The sequence below is a fragment of the Marmota marmota genome, unplaced genomic scaffold (assembly GCF_001458135.2).
Source record: "Marmota marmota marmota unplaced genomic scaffold, marMar, whole genome shotgun sequence".
NCBI lineage: Eukaryota > Metazoa > Chordata > Mammalia > Rodentia > Sciuridae > Marmota > Marmota marmota.
The window spans coordinates 9455604-9480067 of NW_025999900.1; the positions used below are offsets into that span (position 1 = coordinate 9455604).

General features: G+C 39.9%; 1 protein-coding gene across 1 annotated transcript; it reads right to left on the bottom strand.

Annotated features, from left to right (window-relative positions):
* Positions 1-11898: 11898 nt before the first annotated feature.
* Gng2 (G protein subunit gamma 2) lies at positions 11899-21359 on the bottom strand. Its single transcript, XM_015487229.2, has 2 exons — positions 21324-21359; positions 11899-15225 (listed from the first exon to the last, which is right to left on the bottom strand). The coding sequence occupies exons 1-2, from the start codon at positions 21357-21359 to the stop codon at positions 15028-15030; spliced, it is 234 nt and encodes a 77-aa protein (XP_015342715.1). The 3' UTR covers positions 11899-15027.
* Positions 21360-24464: the final 3105 nt, after the last annotated feature.

Below are 24464 nucleotides of genomic sequence, written 5' to 3' on the forward strand. Positions count from 1 at the left end.
ATCTCTTTTCTCTTACTCTATTTTGTGTGTGTGTGTGTGTGTGTGTGTGTGCTGGGGATCAAATTCAGGGGTTTGGTGCATGCTAAGCAGACACTGTACCTCTGAGCTCTACACTCAACCTTTCTTTTTTTTTTAAACCCAGACTTTATTTTATTTCTTTTTTCTTTTCTTTTATATTTATTTTTTAGTTATCGGCGGACACAACATCTTTGTATGTGGTGCTGAGGATCGAACCCGGGCCGCACACATCCCAAGTGAGCGCGCTACCGCTTGAGCCACATCCCCAGCCCTCAACCTTTCTTATTCTCTTTTAATTGTTTTGATTTTCATGTTTACTAAATATCAATCATTAGCATACATCTGGTTTTTCCTGTACCCTACACAATTTTTTACTGATTTTTTATTAAAATAGGCTTCCTTTTTATACCCACTTTAGCTGGTTCTAAACAATGATATTCTGAAAATCCTCTGTTCCACAAAAACTAATTTGATATGCAACTAGTACTTTGTGCATATACATAAACATACATGAAGAACAGTTACAAAATATAAGATTTATCTTGTCCTAAAATCACTCTGGATAATGGTATTTAGCCCACCTTTCGGGGATCTTATAGACTCATGATTCTCAAAGCTGGTCCCTGGACCAAAAGGCTTAGCATCACTGGGAAACTTATTAAAACTGCACATTTTCTAGTTCCACCCCAGACTTACTGTCTCTGATACCCTGAGGGTGGGGCCAGCAGTCTGTGTTTTAATAAGCCCTCCAGGTGATCCTTATGTGATCAAGATTGAGAACAGCTGTCACGGAGGACTGTGTGAGCTTCCTGTGAGCTGACCTCTCCTACATAGGAGTTCCCAGCTGAGGCTGGTTCCTGGGCCTCTGTTCTGCCCTACCTCCCCCTAGGACCATTCATTCCTTCTTGTTCAACCACTGAGCCCTGAGTCACAGCCCAGGCACACACCTGCTTTTCTGCAGCTTGCACAGCTGGATCCTCAGAGAGGCAGGCTTCATTTATAACATTTTCTTCTTTCCCACTTCTACTGTTTCCCAACCTTTCAGGCATTGAGTTGATTAAATTCAGAGTAAGAAATAGGCCAAATCCTCTGTTCCACAAAAACTAATTACCTTCTCTGTCCTCCTCTGTTCTGCCCTGTGAGGTGGGGGAGTCTTTTCTCTTATTCTTCCAAGCAAATTCCTTCACATGGCCATCTCCACTGGGCCCCTAGATGTTGAGTATATGTGAATACATTCTAAGATGCTTTTACTGGCTCTTTGGAGAAGCACTTCTCTTCCCTGGAGGGAGATACAGGAGCTCTAAGCCAGCTGGCTTTGTTCAAGCATTGATATCACAGCATAAGTATCACAATTTCCTTCAGAGCTGTTTTTATCTCCACTCCTGATTTCCACTCTCTCATTTGGTGGTTTTAGCAATTCTATGGCCTCTGTTTCCTACCCACCAGTGAAGCCAAACCCTGCTTGTCCAAACCCTACTTCTCAGAGGAGCTCCAGTTTTGCATTTCTTAAGATAACCTCATCCTCTGGACTCAGCCAACATGTCTAAACGGAACATGTCACCTTCTACAATAAATCCACTTATTCTCTTGCATTTTCCATCTCAGCTAATTGAACCAAAGTCAAGTGTATCATCCGACTAGCAATCCTTTTCTGTTCTTCCTCTCCACATTCAGTGGGTTTATTAGTCAGCTTTCTATCATGGTGACTAAAATACCTGAAAGAACAACTTAGAGGAGGGAAAGTTTATTTTTGGCCCATGGTTTCAGAGATTCAGTCCATGGTGGGTCTGGTTCATTGCTCTGGAACTGAGGTGAGGTAGCGCATCATGGTGGAAGGATGGTGTTCTGTTCATGACTGGTCAGGAAGCAGAGAGAGAGAGAGAGAGGGGAGAAGGGATATCAGGGAAGATGAATTCTTCTAAGGTGCCCCCAGTGTGATCCACATCCTCTAGCCATATCCTCCCTAGAATTACTACCCAATAAATTCATTCAAACTAGGATGGACTGATTAAGTCACGGCTCTCATAATCCAATCATTTAACCTCTGAATATTCCTGCTTTAACACAGGAACCTTTGGGGGACACCTCACATCCAAACCAAAATCACTGGGTCACCAAAGCACAGTGATTCTCTTCTCCATCCACAAAGCCACTTTCTTAGTAAAGGCTCTTGGTGTCTATTATTGCAACCACAGCTGCTTGTCCTTTTTGGTATCCACTTACCACTCGGCAGCTGGAGTGAAATTCTAACTACCAAGTCAAATCATGGCACTTGGTTGCTGATACTTTTTTAGGAGCTTAGTACAACTTCTGGGATAAGTCAAAACATCTTTGAAAACAAGATTCTTGTAGCTGGTCTCAAATTTTCTTTCCTGCTCTTTGAGACTGAAAGCACACGGGGCTCCTGCAACATGGAATCGCTTGCCATTCCCAGAACATATTGGGAGCTGTCCTGTATCCACAGATGAACAGTTTCTTAGGACTGGGAGTCTCTCCAAGTTTGTCCTTTCCAAGCCTGATGAGTTTCCTGTCACCTTTTGAATCACAGCTCTGATGTCAACTCTGGGCAAGTTCTCTGACTTTCTCCATACCCAGCTACACCTGGGTGCTGTTCTTTACACAACTTCTGCAGCTCTTTGATGATGTCTCTGCAGAACTCCTCCTAAGTAGGGGCAGAGGGAAAGGGACTCTCTCTTTCATCTTGGAAACCTGCAGAATAACACAGCTGCTCATGTCAAACCAGAATTGCAGTCACCTAGAAAGCTTCCTAAGAACTCGTGACAGTTGCAGGGTCCCCATGTCCATGTCATTCAGAGAATTATAAACATAGTTCTGTTCACTTCTAACAAAGCTGGAAGACCAGAGTGGGCCTAACATTTTGTCTCAAGTCACCAGGCTCTGGCTATGTCCTATGCACATCCACATTGGGTATTCTAGACAAAACTCACTATCTTTCAGGACTCAGAACCCAAACCACTGTTTAATATTTTATCACCATTAGGGTAACTTTATTAGTTCAGAAACTTGCTCTGGAAGAGCAAAACTACAAGCTTGTTTCACTGTAGAAATTTCTGGAAAGTTTTATCAAGTTTATGTTTCTAGACTCCTGGAACCTTGCTGCATCACAATTCTTAGCCAGTTCTAATCAGGCCTTCCTCCCCTTTTTGGTATCCATATACACATTAAAAGAGTGCCTTAAGCCAGGTGTGGTGATGCAGGCCCATAATCCCAGTGACTTGGGAGGCTGAGACAGGAGGGTCTCAAGTTCAAAGCCAGCTTCAGCAAAAGCCAAGTACTAAGCAACTCAGTGAGATCCTGTCTCTAAATAAAATACACATTAGGGCTGGGGATGTGGCTCAGGGGTTGAGTGCCCATGAGTTCAATCCCCAGTAACCACTCTCCCCCCGCCCCCCAAAAAGAGTGACTTAAACCTGACCTGAGTCTTAACAAACCAGACCTTGCTCTTGTCCTATCATTCTTACTTAGGGTGTAAGCAATAAATTCAGCTGTGCCTCTTTAACAGGAGCAACATTCAACAAGGCTTTGCTTACTTGGGCTTCTGCTTGCCTGGGGGATTGTTTCCATTCAAAGGGAGTTTTGTTCTACCAAGTTCTGTGATGAAGTTGTACTTCCTCAGATATTAATGCCCCTGTGTTGTGAAAAACTTGACCTGGCCTGGGGACTGTACCCAAAATGCTTGTCTCTGGGTCAAAATTAGCCTCGGGCTTCTTGGCACTAAAGTCCATCTGCAGCTGGGAACAAGACGGTATGAAGCCGCCTTCTGAGAACTGACCAGCAGAGGGCGCTCTTGAGAAAGAACTGTTTGGAAGGATTTTCCTGGCAGGGAACTGGAACATTCCCACACAAGGAGGCACCACTTAATTTTAATTATTGTAATTAATGGTAAATTCAAGCAGACTTCCACAGGACATAAACCAGAACAGCCACGGAGGAACAAACCACGGGAAACCCAGCGGAGAACCTTCCCAAAGTGCTCTTCAGGCTGGAATTCCAAGTTTCTGGTGGGGTTTGGCCTTTTTATCAGACTCCTGAAATAACAGAATTCCCTCCCAAGTAATTCTGAAACCAGTGGCACTTAGGACATGTCATGCTGAAGTCCTTGAGAACTACCCAGTCTGGGGTTTCTGAGAAATTATTCCCAATCAGAAAGTTCCTTTAAGCCAAGAATTGGCAGCATTTTTCTGTAGAAGATCAGCTAATAGATATTTTCATCCCCTCCAGGTCCATGTAGTTTCTGTCACAACTTCTCAAATCTGCCCTTGCAGTTTAAAAGCAGGTACAGAAAATATGAAAATAATGGGCGAAACTGTATTCTAATAAAGACTTACACTGACATTTGAATTGCACATGTCAAAAAATATTCTTATTTTGATTTTTAAAAAGCACTAATAAAAAGCATTCTTAGCCTGGAGGCCATACAAAATCCAACTGGATTTGTCCCTAGGGCTGTAGTTTGCCAACTTCTGCTCTAAGCCCAATCTCTAAACCTCATTTGTAATGTCTACATTTGTCTGAGACAACATCTTTGTAAAATTTTCTCCCTGAGACCACCTAGAAATAGTAATCCTCCAAGAAAGAAGAAGGAACCCAAACATTTTTTTTGAGGCGCTCCTACATCTAATACTGAATAGAGAGAGCTGTAAAAGATTATGGAATAAGTGAAGATGAACACACCATTCTCAAGGGTCAACAAAACTAACTGCTTTTTCTGGTGTGACCCATGACTGGAAAAGGCATTTCTTGCTCCACCAGGCCCTCTGCTGCATTGGCACTGAATTAGGAGACAGAGTGAAGGTGGAGCTGGATACACTGGGGTTTGAATCCGAATGGAACCTTGAGGTTGTGCACATGTGACTTAACTTCCCTAGCTTCTGTTACCCACATGTAAAATGATGGGCTATTATTGTCTGAAAAGGTTTTAGGGAGCATGTCAAGAACCTGAAACATAGCCCCTAAATCCATAGTAGCTTTTAATATGTAACTAATAGGGTTGGTCCTTAAGATATGCCTATCTATGAGAACCAGGTACTCTCCCACATAAGTAGTGGAATGGATTGCAAAATCCGTGAGCTCAGAATGCACACCAAGTTCTTCTTTTTCTTACTCACTTAACTTAGCTCAGTGCCTGACACCTCAAGGGATCTCGGTGGTAGGGAAAAACCTGGTGCTTCAATGGAAAATTGAGCATTTGTTAGAGCACATTGTTTTGGGTTATCTAATTCAGATTCTGTGGGAACTTTGTACCTTTTCTTGCTTTCGAGATTTTTTTTTTTTAAGCCCTGTACACTGTACATAACTGATAGAACTGCAAAATGCTTCTTGCTTTAGACATGCAACTAAATTCTGCCTAGTGGAGGCTCTGCTGATTTATCCCCCTTTGTGAAATAAGCCAGTTTTGCATCCTTTTGCAAATTCATCCCTAGTCTATAAATGTCTCTGTTAATTTCCTTATTAATAATGAGTTAAATAAAATCTTTGACATAATCATTTAATACCTGTATCAGTCATGATTTTACCTTTTCTATATAGAAAATTATCTTTTAACTTGCTGTTTAATTGTGAAAGTGAATTCAGGAAAGTTCTCCTAGAAAATGTTTGAAAAGTATCCTAGGGGACAATTTACAACAGTTCTACCTTGCCTGTTTGCATCATCTCCCTTTCTATTTATGTTTTATTCATGACTGGGCCAATAGCTATGTAATTTTGAATGACACTTAAGTTTTTCCATTTGCAAAATAAAGGGTTGGGCTTGAAGGCATTGTATAGGGCAACAGTTCTCAAACTTTATGGCCTAAGTACCCCTTTATGCTTTTTAAAACTATTGAGGACCTACTCAAGTTCTTAGGACTTTGATTTATGGGGGTTGTATTTATTTCCACTTGCCATGTTAGAAATGAAAGCAAACAAATTTAAATATGCATTTATTAATTTGTTGAAAAATTTTTAAAAACCCTTTATAGTTTAACATATTTTTTATGAGAAATAATTATATTTTCCCAAACAAAAAAATATGTCAAGAAGAGTGGCTTTGTTTATACAGTTTTTGCAAATCTTTTAAATGTCTGGCTTAATATGAAACAGCTGGACTCTCATATGCGCATGCACATTGAATTAATTGTGACATCAACATCACATAGCCTCTGAACTTTCAATGGAACTCATGAGAAATAGAGAGTAGAAAAGGTAAATAACATCAGAATATCATTATAAATATAGCTTTGCCTTATAGATCACCCTGAAAGTGTCTCAGGGACTGTCCGGGACTCTTTGAGAACTAGTGTTATAAAGTAAATCAAGATGACCTGTAGGTGGGAGGAGTGATTTTGATGATGAGATGTTACAATATCTTATGCTGATCCCCTTCTGAGAGTGACAGTTTGCTTTGATAAGTCTTTGAACAGCGTTACTCTGTGTATGTTTGTTGTTGTGTTATGTGTGTGTGTGTGTGTGTGTCCCACACATGCGTGTGCACATGAGTGCAGCAGCGTATGTTGATCTGTGCTGGTATTCAATTGTAAGCTTGAATGTGAATTTGCATGTCCTTGGAGTAGGGATAAGAAGCAGGGTGGAGGTGAGGGGGAGGAATGAGCACCATTCTTATCTTTTCCAAGAAGCTCTTATAAAAGCAAAACTGCATTTGCGAGGGCTTTTGTCATACTGTTCTTTCCTGATCCTTTTCTCAAATCATGGCTTTGGTTTTATTTCATTTTATTTTTTTAAATTTTTTTGGTTCTGCAGGGGAGCTTCACCACTAAGCTGCATCCGAAACCCTTTTTATTTTGAGACAGGCTTTTGTTAAATTGGTGAGGGCCTCTCTAATTTTCTGAGGCTGGCTTTGAACTTGGGATCCTCCTGTCTCAGACTCAGAAGTTTCTGGGTTACAGGTATGTGCCACCATACCTGGCTTTTACATCATGGTTTTAAGAGTGAATGGGGGATAGGAAAAGGAAAGACAGTGGAATGAATCTGACATGATTTTAATCCTATCATCATGTTTATCCATAAGAATGGGGTCCTATCTACAATAAAGATACATTCCATGTTTGTTTAATTATATAAAAATGAGTTCTTCTGTCATGTATACTAAAAAAAAAACAACAAAAAAAAACCAATTAAGGAAAAAAAAAAGAGTGAACCTCCTGAAAGCAACCATTGCTACTCAGATGACCTTGCTTCTGACCTATGGGGGCGGGGGCGGGGGGGGGGGGAGCTCTGAGATGACGAGGGAAAGAGGTTGTTAGGAACAGTAATTGGAAACTACTGANCAAATTCTTCACTGCAGCTGTGGCTGCTTTCAGAAGTGGGTCACAGATGTGTCATGAGGCACAAAAGGTAGTTGCTTGGGCTGGGATGTTCAAGTGGTAGCGCACTCACCTGGCATGTGCGGGGCACTGGGTTCGATCCTCAGCATCACGTAAAAATAAAATAAAGATATTGTGCCCACCGATAAATAAATAAATAAATAAATGGTAGCTGTTTCAGGAGATAAATAAAGTCCATGTCACATTGTGAGGATTCCATGTATGTTGTCCACAGTATTCAGCATTGTGCCTGGCACATAGCTAAGTACTCAGTAAGTATTTATTGTTGCTGGTACAACAACGTGATCATTGTACTTTGATGAGTGACAGAGACTGGGGTAAATGCGTAGCTTAGAAGTTTCCAGGAAGGACATATAATTCATAGCCTATATGACTTACCATGGCCCAAGGCCAATTGTGATTGTTATGGATTATTGTAGCACAATTATCCCACGGTATTGGAGGAGGATTGGTTCCAGGACCCCCTGCAGATTCCACAATCTTTGGATACTCCAGTTCCTTATATAAGGAACATAGTATTTGTGGAAAACCTACAAGCATCCTTTCTTATAGTTAAATCATAACTAGATTACTTATAATAGCTAACACAATGTTAATGCTATGTAAATATTTATTATACTGTATTGTTTAGGGAATAATGAGAAGAAACAAGTCTTCTTTATATGTCTATTACAGATGCAAATTTTCCCCCAAATATTTTCAATCTGCTATTGGTTGAATTTGCAGATGTGGAAATCACAGGACAGCCACTGTACTTTTACCTTTTTGCTCTTCCTTTGTGTATTGTGTGTGTGTGTGTGTGTGTGTGTGGTTTGTCAAATTTGAGCACAAGGAGAAGGTGTATTCTGTCAGTTGTTTGGGGTAGAAAAAATATTGCTAACCGTTGCTGTAGATCAGCACTGTCCAGTAGAATTTCTGCAATGATGGAAATATTCTGTATCCATGCTATTCAATACAGTGGCTGCTAGCCACATGTTGCTATGGGGCATTTTAACAGCCGAGGAACTGAATTTTTAATTTTAAGGAAATCTAGTTAATTTATATCGAATTAAATGACTACATGCAGACACAGTGAAGGACAATTACTAATGGTGTACTTAGTGGGTAGTGGAAGGATCTTTCTCTGGGGCTAAATTTAAACAAACTCAGATAGCAATGTCTGGATAGGCTGGGGGCCACAAGATCTCATCCCAGGCTGGGAAGTGGTTGGTGTATCACTGAGGCCAAGGGATTGTTGGATAAGAGAACATCTGTATTGCCATATGGGGAGGGGACATGGAACTTGAGCAGGTTTCGGGAGGAGGCTACAATCTCTCCTCATCTTTGCTCCACTGTTCTGTGCACAGTGGGCTGCTGACCATCGCAAGCAGGACACCTTAATTCTCAGCTGCCTGAGACTGGAGGATGATTAAAGGAATACTTACCTAACTGGCATTCTCTATTCCCTAGAAGGCTACAGATTACCTAAAAGAATTACCAATTCTTGTATAGTGGGCCATTAATACCAAAATCACCTCCACTGGCTGGTAATCCACCGTTGCTCCCCGCTTGGCTTCCCATATCCTAGAACTTATCACTTTGGTCATTGACAATTTACTTGTATGCTTCCTCCATTAAACGACAAACTCTACAAAAGAGGCATCGTGTTGTCTGCCCTCACACAATGCCTCAACCACAGTAAAATACCAACTGGTTTGGAGGTGATAATAAGGGCAACAGGAGTGAAGAGAGGAAAGTGATTAGTATTCCCTGGAATCATTCATAGACAACACGAGATTCAATCCAGGGAAGATCAAGCTGCTCAAGGAGTTGTGTAATGACATTTCAGAGGGGCTAACCTCATATGTAAAAGGATGAAGGTAGATAAATTCTCAGGGCAGTGAGGGAGACAGATGAGCCAGAAGAGACAGTAGGAAAAAAGAAGAGGATTAGCAGAGTGGAACCTGACTCTCTGGAAACTTGAGAGTCAGGCAGTCATGTGAGGACCATGTTTGGTAGACAGGATCACCATGAAGCAGAGCACTTTGGGTTTCTGAGTGTGGTAACATGGATAAGTCTGGTAAGGACTTCAGGTTTCTTAGACCAGCATTCTACCTTATGTGGCCTTAGTGACTCTCTCTCTATTCCCATGGTGGGCATGTGAACCAGATCCAGCCAGTAAGAGTTTGAGGAAGTATTCTAGGGATATGGGCAGGGGATTTTGCCAGGGCTATCATGTTCTTTTTTTTTTCCTGTGATAGCTAAACTGATGAGATGTCAGCCTGGAGCTGCTGACAGTATCGTGATGCTGTAGGGAAAGATCTGAGAAGTAAACCAACACAGAGGGAAGCAGAGTCAAGGGATGAGAGGGTCCTCTGAAGACATCAGCTGAGCACCTGGATCCAGCTGGACTTGAAGTAGGTCCTATTTCTGGGCTCTTCAGGCATCAGGCATTTGCGGTGAGGTTCCTGTCTCTGGCAACCTGGGAAGCCCTAGTGAGTGAATGAACACTCGGGCACATAGGGTGGCTGAGAGTGCAGGAGATGAGAGTCAAGAGTGGCCACACCAGCTGGTAAGGCAGGAATTCTGACAAGAGGCAGTGAGGGTCTGAACCCAGGACTTGGGGACTAGAGGGAGGCAAGTCAAAACACGAGAAGGAAGAATTTGTATTTTCCTCCCTTCAAGGGTTAGTGGAAGTGATTCTTTTAGCTCTTCTTTTTCATGATCCTCTTTTTCATTTCAAGAATTACCTGGGACGCTTCTTTAAAAGGCAGAACCTGAACCCTCCTCCCAGCAACCTCTACTAATTCAGAATATCTGGCAATGACTCTTAAGAGTATAAATTCTGTTGCATATTAGGGGTCTGAGGACCCCTAACTTAAATACTTAGGACAACCAGCTTTTCATAAGACCTAACAAAGAAGGCACAAACAAATAGTAAACACACTCTTTTTTCCCCACAGTGCAGTAAATGACTTCCTGAGAGTGAACATGTAACCATGAGTGAAAATCCAGCCAGGCCTGCATCTGACTGCATGTTTGACTTGTTCACTTTAATTTGGGTTCAACTTTGTGAGACAAATGAATCAGACATTCTTGTCCCTATTTTATAGCATGGTGAGATGAGAGATGAAAGGATTGGCCTGAGGTTACAGGGGAATTCTGGAGCCTAGATCTGATTCCCGGGCTCATGCCAAATCAGCTATTGCTTGGATATGGTATGAGTTGAGGTCACCAGGTGCTGTCTTTCTGCACCTTAGGGTAGAGCTGCATGTCCTCCCTCAGCTTATCTTATTGACCTGAAGAAATAGTAGGAGTTCTCACTGAGGAAAAGCCTGGGAGCCCATGGCCCCCTTCATTAAAATAAATTCTGCCTAAGTCTCCTGATTCTAAATAGAAGAAAATGTAGATTTGGGGCAGAACCGAAGGGAAAGGGATTTCCCTTGGCAAATTATTTGCAATTTGTGGATTGGAACTGACCCAGCTCCAATTCCCTCTGTCATTGTGAACGCTGTCTAAAATGTGACCAGCTTATTAAAGAATGAGAGCTGGAGGCAGGTCTCCCACAGGGGCTCCAGGAAACAGGAACAGAGCTAAAACCCACTGGCATCCTCTTCCCAGTGTCTCAGATGCAGGCCTGGCTGGGTTTTCACCCATGGTTATGTGTTCACTCTCAGGAAGTCATTTACTGCACTGTGGGGAAAAGAGTGAGTGTGTTTATTATTTGTTTGTGCCTTCTTTGTTAGGTCTTATGAAAAGCTAGATGTCCTAAGTACTTAAGTTAGGGGTCCTCAGACCCCTAACATGCAACAGAATTTATACTCTTAAGAGTCATTGCCAGATATTCTGAATTAGTAGAGGTTGCTGGGGTCGGGGGGTGGGTGGTGGAGTTCAGGTTCTGCCTTTTAAAGAAGCATCCCAGGTAATTCTGAAGCAGGTGGTCTGTGGACCACTGTCTAAGATATTGTGATATCCATGGAGCACTGGTGCACTCTGCCAAGTGGCCCCTTCATCCATGGTTTAAAGATGCTGCTGTTGCTGGCACTGGATCTAGGAGGTCCAGTGTTTCTTTCTTTACTAAAGGGGTCTATTACTCACTGGCATTATTTGAGGGACATTAGGAAGGTTTTTCTGGACCAAGAAGATCTTCCAGGAGTTGCTGCTACAGTCTTAAGGATTTATCTTCTCCAGTACACCTTTTAATTAATGGGTAGTTTACAGAGTATAGCACTTTTTGTTAAAAAAATAATAATAAAGGAAAGATATCTCTCTTGGTATACCCACAGCTCATCTGTGTGCATGGTCCAGCCTGCCAGAGTCCTGGACTCTTTCCCCACCCCCATCTTTCTTTGTTCCCAGTGGCTCTAAGATGTAGAGAACAAGGCTTTTAAGGAGTCCCAGGTGAGTTTTCCCTTCTTTAGGACCTATGTTAACAAAGAAGGCAAATTAATGGATTTGTATTTCCTTATCATCTGTATTTCCTTTTTAAATTAACCAGGAATCCATCGATGGGAAGGTGGCCCTCAGACCTTCACAATGAAATTGACTCCAAATGAAATGAATCTGAAAATTCCATTTATTAAAACAAATACATTGTCAATGTGGGATGAAAATGTACACATCACATTCAGGTTTTCCTGTTTTAACACTTCTGTATTTCCCTCTCTTTGAATGACACATTCTATAGATCTTATGTAGGAAAAAATGTGAACAATCCTTGGGCTATGAAACAGTAATGTATATGTAACAATCCACCATTTCCAGGAGCAGCTAGAAGCAAATATTAAGAAAAAATAAATAAAACCCCTCTAAGAGAGCATACTTGATTTTCTCAGAATTCCTTACATGAATATGAGTGTATGGAGAAATTTTTTTATTGTTGGATTTTTTTCTTGGTAGGCAATCTCTTTCCAATATTACTAGCAGAATCAGACTCAGATCAAAGCATTTATTTTAAATCTTTGATTTAAATTAAATAGTACTTCATTTCAAATAAAATATCAAAATTTAAACTGGAGTTAGTATTGAGAATGATGCAAATTGTTTTTTTTTTCTTTTAGAGAGCTTGCATTCTAAACATGAAGTCTACTATTAGTATTTATGAACTAATTCCATGGAAGATTTCATTATTATACAGGTAGATAGAAATTAGGGTCTTAAATAATTAAGCTGAATTTTTCTATTATCCTTAAGATAAAATTATGCTGGTGAAAATGATTGTTGAATTTCTAAAGGAATTAAGCTCTTTAGAGGCCCTATGTAATCAAAAAACCAATTTCCCCTTAATAAATACAAATACCAATAAACCAAAACTCATATAAAGGTTCTGGTATTATAACTACATAAAGACATGAAATTATGAAAAAAGCCGAAACATTTTCCTTAAACTTAATTTCAGACACTATGTATTTTCTGCCTTCTCTCTCCTTTTATAGGCACAGTCACATATAGTTTGGAACCTCCTTAACTTTTCATTGCCAGATCTATACTAAGGTGCTTCCTAGAAATTTTAATTGCTCCAAAGATCTAAATTTACATGGAAATAACAAGAGTCCTTCTTAGAGAAAGAACTGGTATGGATTGTGGAAATGATCTGGGCCTTCTAATGATGCTTCCAACACCCCCAAAGAGTGCTTTGCTCAGTTGTTTTCATATAACTATATCTTCAATTCACATTTTAGCTTGCCTTAAAAGTGTGATTCAGTTTTAGCTGATTTCACAGTACCCCTAATCTCATTGTGTAATACTGCAGTTCAATAAACACTCTGCCAGATTTTTTTTCACTTTTCAATCTTCATTGGAATCCCACTGACTATAATAAAATCCCAAGATTTGATCAGAAGTTTCTAGTTACAGAAATAGGTTCATTCATTTTGTGAATATTTCAGTATCCTCTTCTTCCCATCCCAGGCATAAGCTTTAATTGGACATTTTAATTCTTTTACTAGCATGCCCAGAAAGGAGCTAGCGAAAATATTTACCAAGTCTGTTTCAATCCTTGGTGTGGTATTTTTATCTTCTTTTTTCTCCCTCTTAGTAATTTTTTTTTTTTAAATAGGAGAATGGTGAGGAAAGAGAGGAGAATAACTATTTTGGAATTAATGATCTTTTGGGACTTGGAAGCATACAAGATGTAAGAGAGGCCCTCTCTGGCTGGGAATGACACAGAAAAAAAAAAAAGTGACAGAGGCTTCCAGGGTCTGTCATTACTGATGGAACTACAGCAGCAATGAAAAATCACTCCCAATATCTTATCTTGCAAAGAGGGAGCTCTAGCTGCAAGGAAGTTGTAAATAAAGACTTAGAGACTTTAACAAACAAGGTAGAGAACCAAAAACAAAGGTTTCTTTGAAAACTTAGTGAAAATTGAAAACCAGCACAGTGGAAAAAAGAGCCAGACCCTTTCCTGGTGGAACCAGCTCTGGGGACCATGCCTGCCGCACAAAGAGTGGGCTTCAGGGTCCTTCTCCCTGGTGGGTGAAAGGCTGGTGTTTCGAGAAAGGATCACCCTCTGTGGAGCTCTTGGCTCATTTCTGATACTTTAATGAAGGAGGGCCATGGATTTCTTGTTAAGCATGCAAAAAGCATTCTTTCAGTCTGGAATTTTTGTAATTCAGGAGAAGAGGAAACGCTCACCCTCTAGTAAAAGCACCTTCCAACTCATAGTGAATCCCTCCCGATGCTGCTTGGGGTATCTGTGCTGCCCTGGATCCTGGATAAATCAAAACGCTTTGGATTCTGAAAAATATATTACAGAGGCGCTTGTTCCACTGTTCACTAGGAGGTATTTTAGGCATGGCTAAGGCTCTGAAGTAATGTCAATTTTCAGAAGACTGAGGTTTCTCCTCCTCAGCATCTTCTCTTTCTCTCTCTCTCTCATTTCTTTTCCTAACTTTATAGTAAAACAACAAAACTTCTGAATGGATGTAACATAGGGATGTTTTCATGCAATATTACTCAAAAATTGTCACAAAGATAAGAAAGCACCAGTCACAACACATGGTTTACTTGCAGAATCAAAGCTATCATGTACAAATATTAGGAATAGTGATAAGAGAACACAGACAACCGGCTTTTTGTTGTTGTTATTACCATGAGAATATACCACAAGGAACATCTCCCTAGACATTTTGGGTGCTCATTCTTGGAGTTCAGTCTTACAGAGAAGTCCAGCCTTATCTTCATACTACTCTAAGGGGAGGGGTGTGTGGAGGAGAGAAGGAAAACAGAAAAAGGCACAAAGACTAAACATCGATGCCATTAAACCGAACTGCGGCTACACTGGACAACTCGGTTTATCAAAGGGAATTCTAATGACAATATTCATTCCGAGAAGGTCATACACAGCTTAGTACAGCTGTCTGTTTTAACATTTATATATATATTTTAAATATGAAGCAGAAACGTAAGGGCTTGGGGGAGGGTAGCAGAAAAGAAGTGACACCAATTTTATTTTTATACATTCCCTCCTCCAGGCAGGTCTGCAGAATCAGATCTCTTTTAAGTCAGGATCGGCTTTCATTCTCATCAAGGGGACCAGTTCATTAAACATGCACAGCCTGGAGTTTCCAGGATGGTTCTCCTCCCTCTCCTTAAATGTTGTGGACAAGAAAGGTGCCCACTTTGCTAGAAACTCTACGGCAATGTCCCGGGAGCCCTGAGGCTCTTCAGCCTCCTCCTGGAGACTTTAAAGGATGGCGCAGAAGAACTTCTTCTCCCGAAATGGATTTTCTGAGGCCGGGACAGGTGTCAGCAGGGGATCTTCCTTGGCATGAGCCTCACAGTAGGCCATCAAGTCTGCAGCTGCCTTGGAGACCTGGAGGGAAAAGAGAAATAACCAGAACTGTGGGGGCAGTTTGGTGCAGTCAAGGCCCAGCTCTGGGGTCTAATGGCTTGGCTCCAATCCTCATTCCACCACTAGTGTGCAAGTGCAGCAGACATTCAACCTCCACAGTAAGGGAGTCAATGATGTTGACTGCAAAGGATTACCACAAATAGATATTGGGGCTAGGGTTAGGTGAGAGGGTCACTTAGGGCCCAAAAGTGAAGGAGGCACTCACTGTCCAGGTCATGCTGGTATCAACCCTGCACTGGTCCAGCCCTGAGAGGGCAAGTTGGCTTCAACTGTATACCCAACATACCTCATTTGTGCCACTCTAGTCCCATCCCTGATTGCAAGGATTAAATAAATGAGATAATCCATACAAGTCATTTAGTAAGAGTTCCACACAAGCTAGCTCTTGTTATCTTTCTGTAGCTGTGATTCTCTGCTTCAGAAATGGTGCTGGAGAGGCTGTTGACGCCCCCTCTTCAACTGAACACACCAGGAGGCATATATGAGTATGTGTGAATCATCTGAACACACAAACAGAAGGTTACAGAGTGCAGGAGTATATATACATATTGCAATATGACACCTATGACTTCAGCCAAGCCTTGTACCTTTGAGGGATGCTTCATTGGTAGACTGTCACTGATTTGGGTAATGCTATTTCTCACACTTTCACAGCTTGTTGTCAGGAGTTGTCTGTAGTACCTTCCTTTGGCAGTGGCAAATTTTCACTACTTAAGGGGATGGATTTAATTTTGAGAAACTAACATATCAGGGGGGTGAGTCAGGTGACCAATCAGAAAAATGCCATGTGGGGGTCAAGAGTCAATTTCTTTATGACATAATACACTTGCTCTGAACATCACTCCAAAAGACTTTTCCACATGAGAATAACACCACTGTTCTTCTATAAGTGTCCCAAAGCTACTTCTGAAAGCATAATCCTCTGGAAGAATTAGGTAGATATATTATTGCTAAAAATATTCACTGCCCCTCCCAAGGGGTGGGGTATACAAATCCCTACAATGACCTCAGTTGGCCATGTCACTCATGACTTGCTCTAGCCAATGAGATGTGAGTAGAATTGCCATAGAAGGATTTGGGGCAGAAGCCTCAGGAGTCCATGTATAATTTGTCATATCCTTTTTCCTTTGCCACTTTGTCCAACTGAAATAGTTAACTAGGAAAGCCCTTCATTGATTCAGAGGTTTCAAGGAGTGGCATAGTGGCCACACCCTTGAATTTTGTTCCTTGCCTAGGACTAATTTGATTGGACCTCTCATTGCTTAAAGGAAGGTCAGTTTTACTATTTCCTGGTTGAGCGTGAAAATCAGTTTCATCCTCTCATCCTATAAATCTTTAAAGTTTTGGATTTTCTGTTCCCATTCGCACAGAATGCACAAAGGCACTGTTCCTGTTAGAAGGTGCTCAGATGCCAGAGTTCCTGATAAATGTGACATGGTAGGGGAGCAGCAGCAGATCGGTTTTTTTTTTTTTAAGATCTCACAGTGGCTCTATAATCATAACTTACCTTGTTCCTAACATTGGATTAAATTTTCTCTTTTGATCGGAGGTAGGACTGAGATGTATATCTTTGCTATTATAAGCTCCAATGAATGGAGGCAGGGGACAATTTCTTACTACCATGGAATTTAGCCTACCTCACTGATGCAATGAGGCATAGGTATTGTTATGGGTATTAATTTCCTCTGGTTATCTGAACAGATCACCAAAACCTTAGTGGCTTAAAACAACAAAACATTGATTCTCTCCTAGTACTAGAAACCAAGGTGTCAGTAGAGCTGGTCCCTATAAGAGACTGCAGGAGAATCTGTTCCAGGCCTCTCTCCTAGCACCTGGTTGCCAGCAACTGTGCAAACCATTTGTAGCACTGTCACTCCAGTCTTTGTCTTGGTCTTCACATGGCATTTTCTCCTGGGCTCCTCTGTCTATACCTGTTATTCTCGTCTGTGCAAATTTCCCATCTCATCAGTCATTGCATTAGGGTCCACCCTAATCCAGTGTGACCCTCTCTTGACTTGACTATATCTACAAATTCCTTATTTTCAAATAATTTCACATTCTAAGATTCTGGGTGGGCCTGAATTTGAGGGGAAACTATTCAGTCTAATATAGTATATTGGTGCAAAAATTATGCTTGTTCTTTAGGACATTGCAGCATTCAAAAAAAAAAAGTTTATTGTATTTTGTTTTAGAAATTGAGTTAAATTTTCTCTTGTATCTCACAACAATTCTGAAGGAATTATCCACCTTTTATAGATGAAAACTTGAGTTGTTCAATGGCATACAGCAAAGCACATGTCAGAAAAAGAACTTGAACCCTGATATTTTTGCCTTAAGCCACAACTATCTGCATATAAACTACTGTACTGTTATATGTAGACATCTCAAAAGTGTGGCTTGTTTCAAAGGTTGAAACTGAAATTTGTTTTGCACCTTTACGAAATGCTATCATAGCAAAATGAAAGGAAATAGTCTATTTTTGTGTTAGCTCCCCTGAATGAAAGCAAAGGTCAGACTTTCAGACTGAATCATGACCACTTTATTTCATGTCTTAGCAATACTCATTATTGTACCACATAGCAGCTTAGCCGGTAAGCAGCAGAGACTGTAAAATAGTAATTTCGAAAACTCTCCTGCTAAGGAGAGATCCAGCGTTGTCTATTCCTACTCATCTGTAGCACTCATATGCAAAGATGTGGTGTGAATTTTTGAAATCCCCTTTCATTCCACAGAAAACACTATCCTGTGCCAAACAAGTAATTTGAGTCTCTTCTATTTGAACAATTGAATTCTGAATGGTTTCCTTCTCAAAGCATATTATGTGTTTTATCTTGTTTCTGTGACTAGATTGCAACCTCCTGTGGATGATGGTCCACAGGACCATTGTCAGAATGTCAGAATCCTAGTAGTAACTGGAATAATTATAATATTTGTAGCCCTTGCTATGTGTCAGAACTGTGCAAACCACATCACATACAATATCCAGTTTAATCTGTACACCAACATGAGTAAAATATGATCATCTTGAATATGTGAAGCTTAGGCTTTGTTAGATCAGTGTTTGCCCAGGTTTTGGCTCAGAAGCAGCCTGCTGTGAGTCTCAGTGTTCCTGACTTCATCTTTATGAACACTCCTCCTTTCTAACCTGGGCTATCATCCTCACACTTTATCTTACAATAACTCACAGCAATATTTTCCCTAACAGATCTCTTGCTTTCTACCTATTCCTGCTAACATTTTGCACATAGTCATCTTTTATATTCCTAGGCCTAGTTCTTCCATTGGGATTTCCCCCAAAACTCTAGAAAACCTTTTCTGTCCTGTTGACTCTTCCTCTAAAAATACCTCAAATTTGGCCCCTCACTATTGTTTCTACTGCAACTCCCTAATTCAAGTCTCCATCTTCTTTCTCCATGATTACTAATCTCTTAAATAAAAAGTGATTAACCTGGGTTCCCCATTGGGTCCATGGATAGAATTCTGGAAGAAACCACTGCAGTCAAGTAATAAAAATTAATAACACTAGCAAGTACCTATCTGAAACCACATTCCACTGATAAAATACTCTGAATACCCACTGGTTCTATATTAACACCAAAGTTTTGTTTCCTGAATTTAATTATAGAGAAATACCACAGAAATCCAAACTGAGTGACATTTTACAAAATAAATGGACTATAATCTTCAAAAATGTCAGAGTCATGACACTAACATGGGACTGTCAGACAGGATAATTAAATGTAACACATAATTCTGAACTGAATCCTTTTGCTAACAGGGACAGTACTGGGAAGATTTGCAATACTTAAATAGGGTCTCAGGATTAGAAGGTAGTAACGTATCGGTGTTAATTTTCTGATTCTAATGACTGCATTATGATTGTGTAGAAAAATGTTTTCACTTGTAGGGAAAGGCACATGAAAGTTTTTGGAGGTGATAAGGCATCTTTTCACATCTTCTCAAATGATTCAGGGAAAAGGAAATTCTTTGCCCTGTACTTGTGATTCTTCTGTAACTTAGAGATTATTTGTAGAAAAAAACCCCCAAACTTTCCAAAAGAAAGGGCAAAGAGAAATCAGAGACAGTGAATAAAGACAACTTTTTCACAGTTAGAAAGGCAAGCTGACAAATGCAATAGTGGATGGGAGGAAAAGTGGATAGGTCAAGACAAAAACTTTACTTAAGATGAAGCAATAATGCTATGTTTATACGCTGATGTCAATGAAGAAGTAGAGAAACAAAAACTGATGATGCAGGATGAGCAAGGGGTGGATATGGAAGGCCGGCAAAGTGTTGGAGCAGTTTCTTTGGTTCAGGAGACCCAGGTTCTGATGCACAAAGGAAGGAATTCACTTTTGATCTTCCCAGATTGACAACTGTTGAAAACCAGTCATTCAGAGATCTTTCCAAACTAGAACCAGGGAGTAAGCGGTGGGGGACTCTAGACAGACCCTAGAAAAGGCACCAGACCATGACTATGGGCTCTGAAAAAAATAAGAACCAACTCTAGGCAGACACCTTGACAGTTCTGAAAAGTCAGGATAAAAACCGGACCTCCCCCAATTTAAATGGAATGTAAAGATACAGCTCCATTCATTACATCTGGGAATTGAGACACATTTTTTAAAGTGATGTCACAAAATGTGTGCAAGCCATCAAGCAAAGACATGAACACTGAGGAGTTTCCAATGGCCTGTGCACAGGGAAGTTAGGTGTGTGTAAGGGTGCCAGTCATAAAATCACCCTTTCAGTTGGGGTGCTTGTTCATGGAACCATCCAGGGTTGACTTGACTTTAAGTGTTGCTTAAAAGGACTTCAAAGATTACACTGGATGGAGGCTTGCAATGGAAATGCATAAAGAAAAAATACATCATCTTTCTCCTGCTCTATACCCAAACCGTTGTCAACTCATCTCTTCTGACAACAGATATGTAACCCATATTCCCCACACCAAGAAATTCTCTGACATCACCCGAGCATCATGCACTTTAACTCAGTTCTGACACTATCTACCTGGAAACAGCATCAGATCCCCCAGGCTGAAAGTTCAGTTTCACATAGTTGCTCCCCTCTTCCCATTTCAGACACTCACTGCAAGCAGTGGGCCTCAGCATACCCACAACTTCTATCCCACTGGACTATAAATCAGAGGTTCCCATGATTCTCTCCTGAGGTTTGCTACAGTGGCTCACAGAACCCAGGAAAACAGAAAATTGCCAATTTATTACAAAAAAATATTTTGAAGGATATAAATGAAGAGTAAGATGAAGAGACATAGAGGACAAGGTTTGAAAGGGTCCCAAATGCAGTGTTTCTGTCCCATGGAGTTGGGATGCACCACCCTTCCAGCATGTGGATATATTCATGAATCTGGAAATTCTGCATCACATACTTTTGGGTTTTTTTTTTTTTATGGAGGCTTCATTATTTAGGCATGAAACATTACTAACTGTATTTCCAGCCCCTCTCCTCTCCATGGAGGATGTGGGGTGGGACTGAAAGTTCCCAACCTCTAATCATGGGCTGGTCTTTCTGCTAACTAACTCCCATGCAGGAGCTTATCATGAGTCACCTTATTGGAACAAAAGATGCTTTTATCACCTGGGAAAAGATGTGGGTCTTAGGAGCTCTGTGTTAGGAACCAGGGTCAAAAATCAAATATCAGAGCAAAAGATTCCCTAGAACCTCTAACTAAAGGATTTTGGGAGCTCTATGTTGGGAATCTGTGGAAGATCACACACACACACACACACACACACACACAATTCCACAGCAAATTATTGTCAACATCAAGCAGAAGAAATGTAGGTGAAAGCAGAAGAAACTGCCAAACATCTGGGAAGACAGCACAGAATTTTCAAACTAGGGGATGTTGGGCTAAAATTTGACTAAGGATGTCTTTTACTTTAATCGAACGCTGCTGAACACATTTTAAAAAGATTTAATAAGAAATATCAACACATCTAAGTTAAGCAGTAGTAAATGCAGAAGAAACCTCAAGATTCTTTAGTATATCTTGGAATTATACAGAAAAAATGAGAGGTGCTATGTAGAGCAAGATTCCTAACACAGAGAATGGAAATCAGTGAGTTGCCATGATGCCTGCATCACCAAGATGCTTACATTACCATGATGGCTGCATCAAATGTTGTCTGCATCACCATGATGGCTGTATCACCATGATGCCTATATCCCTATGACTACCTGCATCACCATGATGCCCACATCATCACAATGGCTCATTACCATTATTTTTACACTATGATTGTTTGCAACACCATGACGCCTGCATCACTACATCACTCTGATGGCTGCATCACCATGACCACCTGCATCACCATGATGGCTGCATCATTATGATGCTTGTAATCACCATGATTGCTGCATAATTGCTAGTGGTCAAAGGTGAGTCTAAATATTTCTACTCTGATTGTGAAGAGTGCCCAGGATCAAACTTTGATTGTGACACTAGAGAAAGTATAATTTTATGAATAAATATTTACTATTTTTATTTGTAACATCATATGCGACTATTCTAAGATGTTGTCCCCTCCTTGCTCCCCTAAGGTGATACTAAACTGATGGCACATATCAATAGGATCCATGTAAAAAAGATAACAAAATAATTAATTGTCAAAACAAAAGTCCTCAAGAAAAGTACATCATATTTACATTATTCTATTGAATAAAAGAAGAAAGGCATTAATATTGTCATTTTAAAAGTTATAAGTTGGGCTGGGGATGTGGCTCAAGCGGCAGCGCACTCGCCTGGCATGTGTGTGGATGTTGTGTCCGCCAAAAACTAAAAAAAAATAAATATTAAAATTTCTCTCTCTCTCTCTCTCTTCCCTGAAAACTAGGATTTACAGAAAAATTAATTTCCCAAGGATTTGAATTACCAAGGTTTTAGAGTATAAATTGAATATCCGGTACCCAAAATCTTTGGGACCAAAAGTGTTTTGAATTTTTGATTTTTGGAATATCCATATATACACAATGAGATATTTTGAGTTGGGATCTAAGTCTAAACACAAAATTCATTTATGTTTCATACATAATTTATACACATAGCCTGAAGGTAATTATATACAATATTTTTAGTGAGCCTGTGGGTTTTGTTTGTTTTGAGCCTATGTTTTGACTAAGTCCTGTTATATGAAGTCAGGTGTGGAATTTTCCACTTGTGGTGTCATGTTGGTGCTCAAAAAGCTTTTGGATTTTGGAGCATTTTGGATTTTGGACCTTGAAGGTATAAATGTGCAACTTGTACTACTTCTATAGCTTTTAGGTACAATACAGAGGCTAAGCATGTACTTGGTGTTTAACAAATATCTACTGGGTTGTTATAAATTATATCAACCCTCATGAAACTGAAGTTACATGCTGAATTATTACTGTATACCACAATTTAATTTAAAAGCATTTTGCTTCATTTTAAGGAAATTAAATGAATTAGTACTGGGTATCTTTGAACACATCCCTTTCCTCTGTAAGTTCATTGGTCTACTTGATTGATTTTTATCATCCTTGTAAATAGTCTCAATCGGTCTAAAAAGGAATTATATCTTGTTCCTCCTAATAAAATTAACATAAGCATTTTAGGGAAGAGATGTTAAAACTTTCAACTCAAATGCTGGAAAAATGCTTACAAATTCCTGGATCTAGGATTTTTCACTCTCTAGTATCAACCACAATATTATTTTATTTACTTTTGCTACTGGGAATTGAACCCAGGATTGCTCTACCACTGAGCTACATCCCCAGTCCTTTTAAAAATCATTTTTAGTTTGAGACAGGGTCTCACTAAGTTTTTGAGGGTCTCGGTAAATTGCTGAGGCTGACCTCAAAGTTGCAATCCTCCTGCTTCAGTGTCCTTGTCTTTGGAATTATAGATGTACACCACTGCACCCAGTCCAAGCATGATATTTAACTAGCTCATTACTTATTATTGTTTTCCCTGAAGTTCAATTCCAATATATTATAAGTCAATCATCAGAATGGTGATTTAATCATAAGAAATGTTCATATTGGCTCACTCATTTATATATATTTATCCCTTATAAAAATTAGTCTGTTATTTTTATTTCAAATCATTTTAAAAACTAGGTACTTTTGATCAATGACATGAAACCTTTCTTTTAGATAATTAATTGTACCCTTCTTTTTTTGTATTATATTTAAGTTTTCTCCTATCACCACAGTTAGCTTGTTACATTCATTCTTGGAATTTCTAAATTCATAAATGAAATTGGAAATGTCATGAGGGAATATATGTTCCTGACATATATGATAATTATATATGTGAATCATATGTACATATACATATATATGATACTTCTGATACACAAATTTTAAGCTCTCTACTGAAATGAAAGTACTTATTGAATGCCTGTGCTCCCCAGCATCATGAAGGACGAAAAGTGGACAACATGGCCTTTGACTTTAAGGACTATGGTCATCTAGTTGGAAAAGTTTATTTGATGAAAGTGAAATTAATTAACAAATTTTGTCAGAATTGAAAGAGGTTCATGAACAAGTGGAGACAGAGCTGACCTATCATTGAGGACTATTTGGATAGGTAAAATATAAGGGGAAGGGTTTTCCTAGTGAAGGACCCAGAATAATCAAAGAAATAGGAATTTACATAGCACATTGTTTAAAGAGTAAGGGAAACCAGTTAAAAAAGTCTACTGGAAATATATGGGGAGAAATGAGAAACACATTTGGAATTTTTATGTGGGGTCAAATAATGGTACACCCAAATGGTATTAAGAGGTTATCATTTTCCCCATGTTCCCTGGCCTTGACTTTCTTCTTCTCTTACATCAAATTTTATTTTTCTTTTCTTTTCTTTCTTTTTTGGGGGGGATTGAACTCAAGGTTGCTTTTCCACTGAGGTACATCCCTATCCCTTTTTTTATTTTTTATTTTGAGACAGGTTCTCACTAAGTTGCTGAGGCTGGCCTTGAACTTGTGATCCTCCTTCTCAGCCTCCTGAGTTGCTGGGATTAGAGGTGTGTGCCACAGCCCCCAGCAAAGTATTTTTATTCATACTAACAGTGACCTCTGTCAGACATCCTCTTTCCAGCTTACAGTGGTTCCTGGCTCCTTTCCTATCTATTTGGATGGGTTAATTCCTTGGAGCCATGGTTATATAATGTCATTCTATTCTAATGCCAGTTGATTGAAACCACAGATGTCTCATTCTTGCTAGAACAGAGATGCTACTCTACAACTATGGAACTGAGACTGAAAGGAATTAATTGAAT

What these genes read in the sequence shown, in the direction of transcription:
- Gng2 (XM_015487229.2), bottom strand. Translation starts at nt 21,359, where the DNA reads ATGGTGATGCAGACAACATTTGATGCAGCCATCATG. An exon ending in CATTTGATGCAGCCATCATG is followed by an intron (nt 15,226 to 21,323) that starts GTAATGTAAGCA and finishes CCAAGCCATTAG; the next exon opens with ACCCCAGAGCTGGGCCTTGA.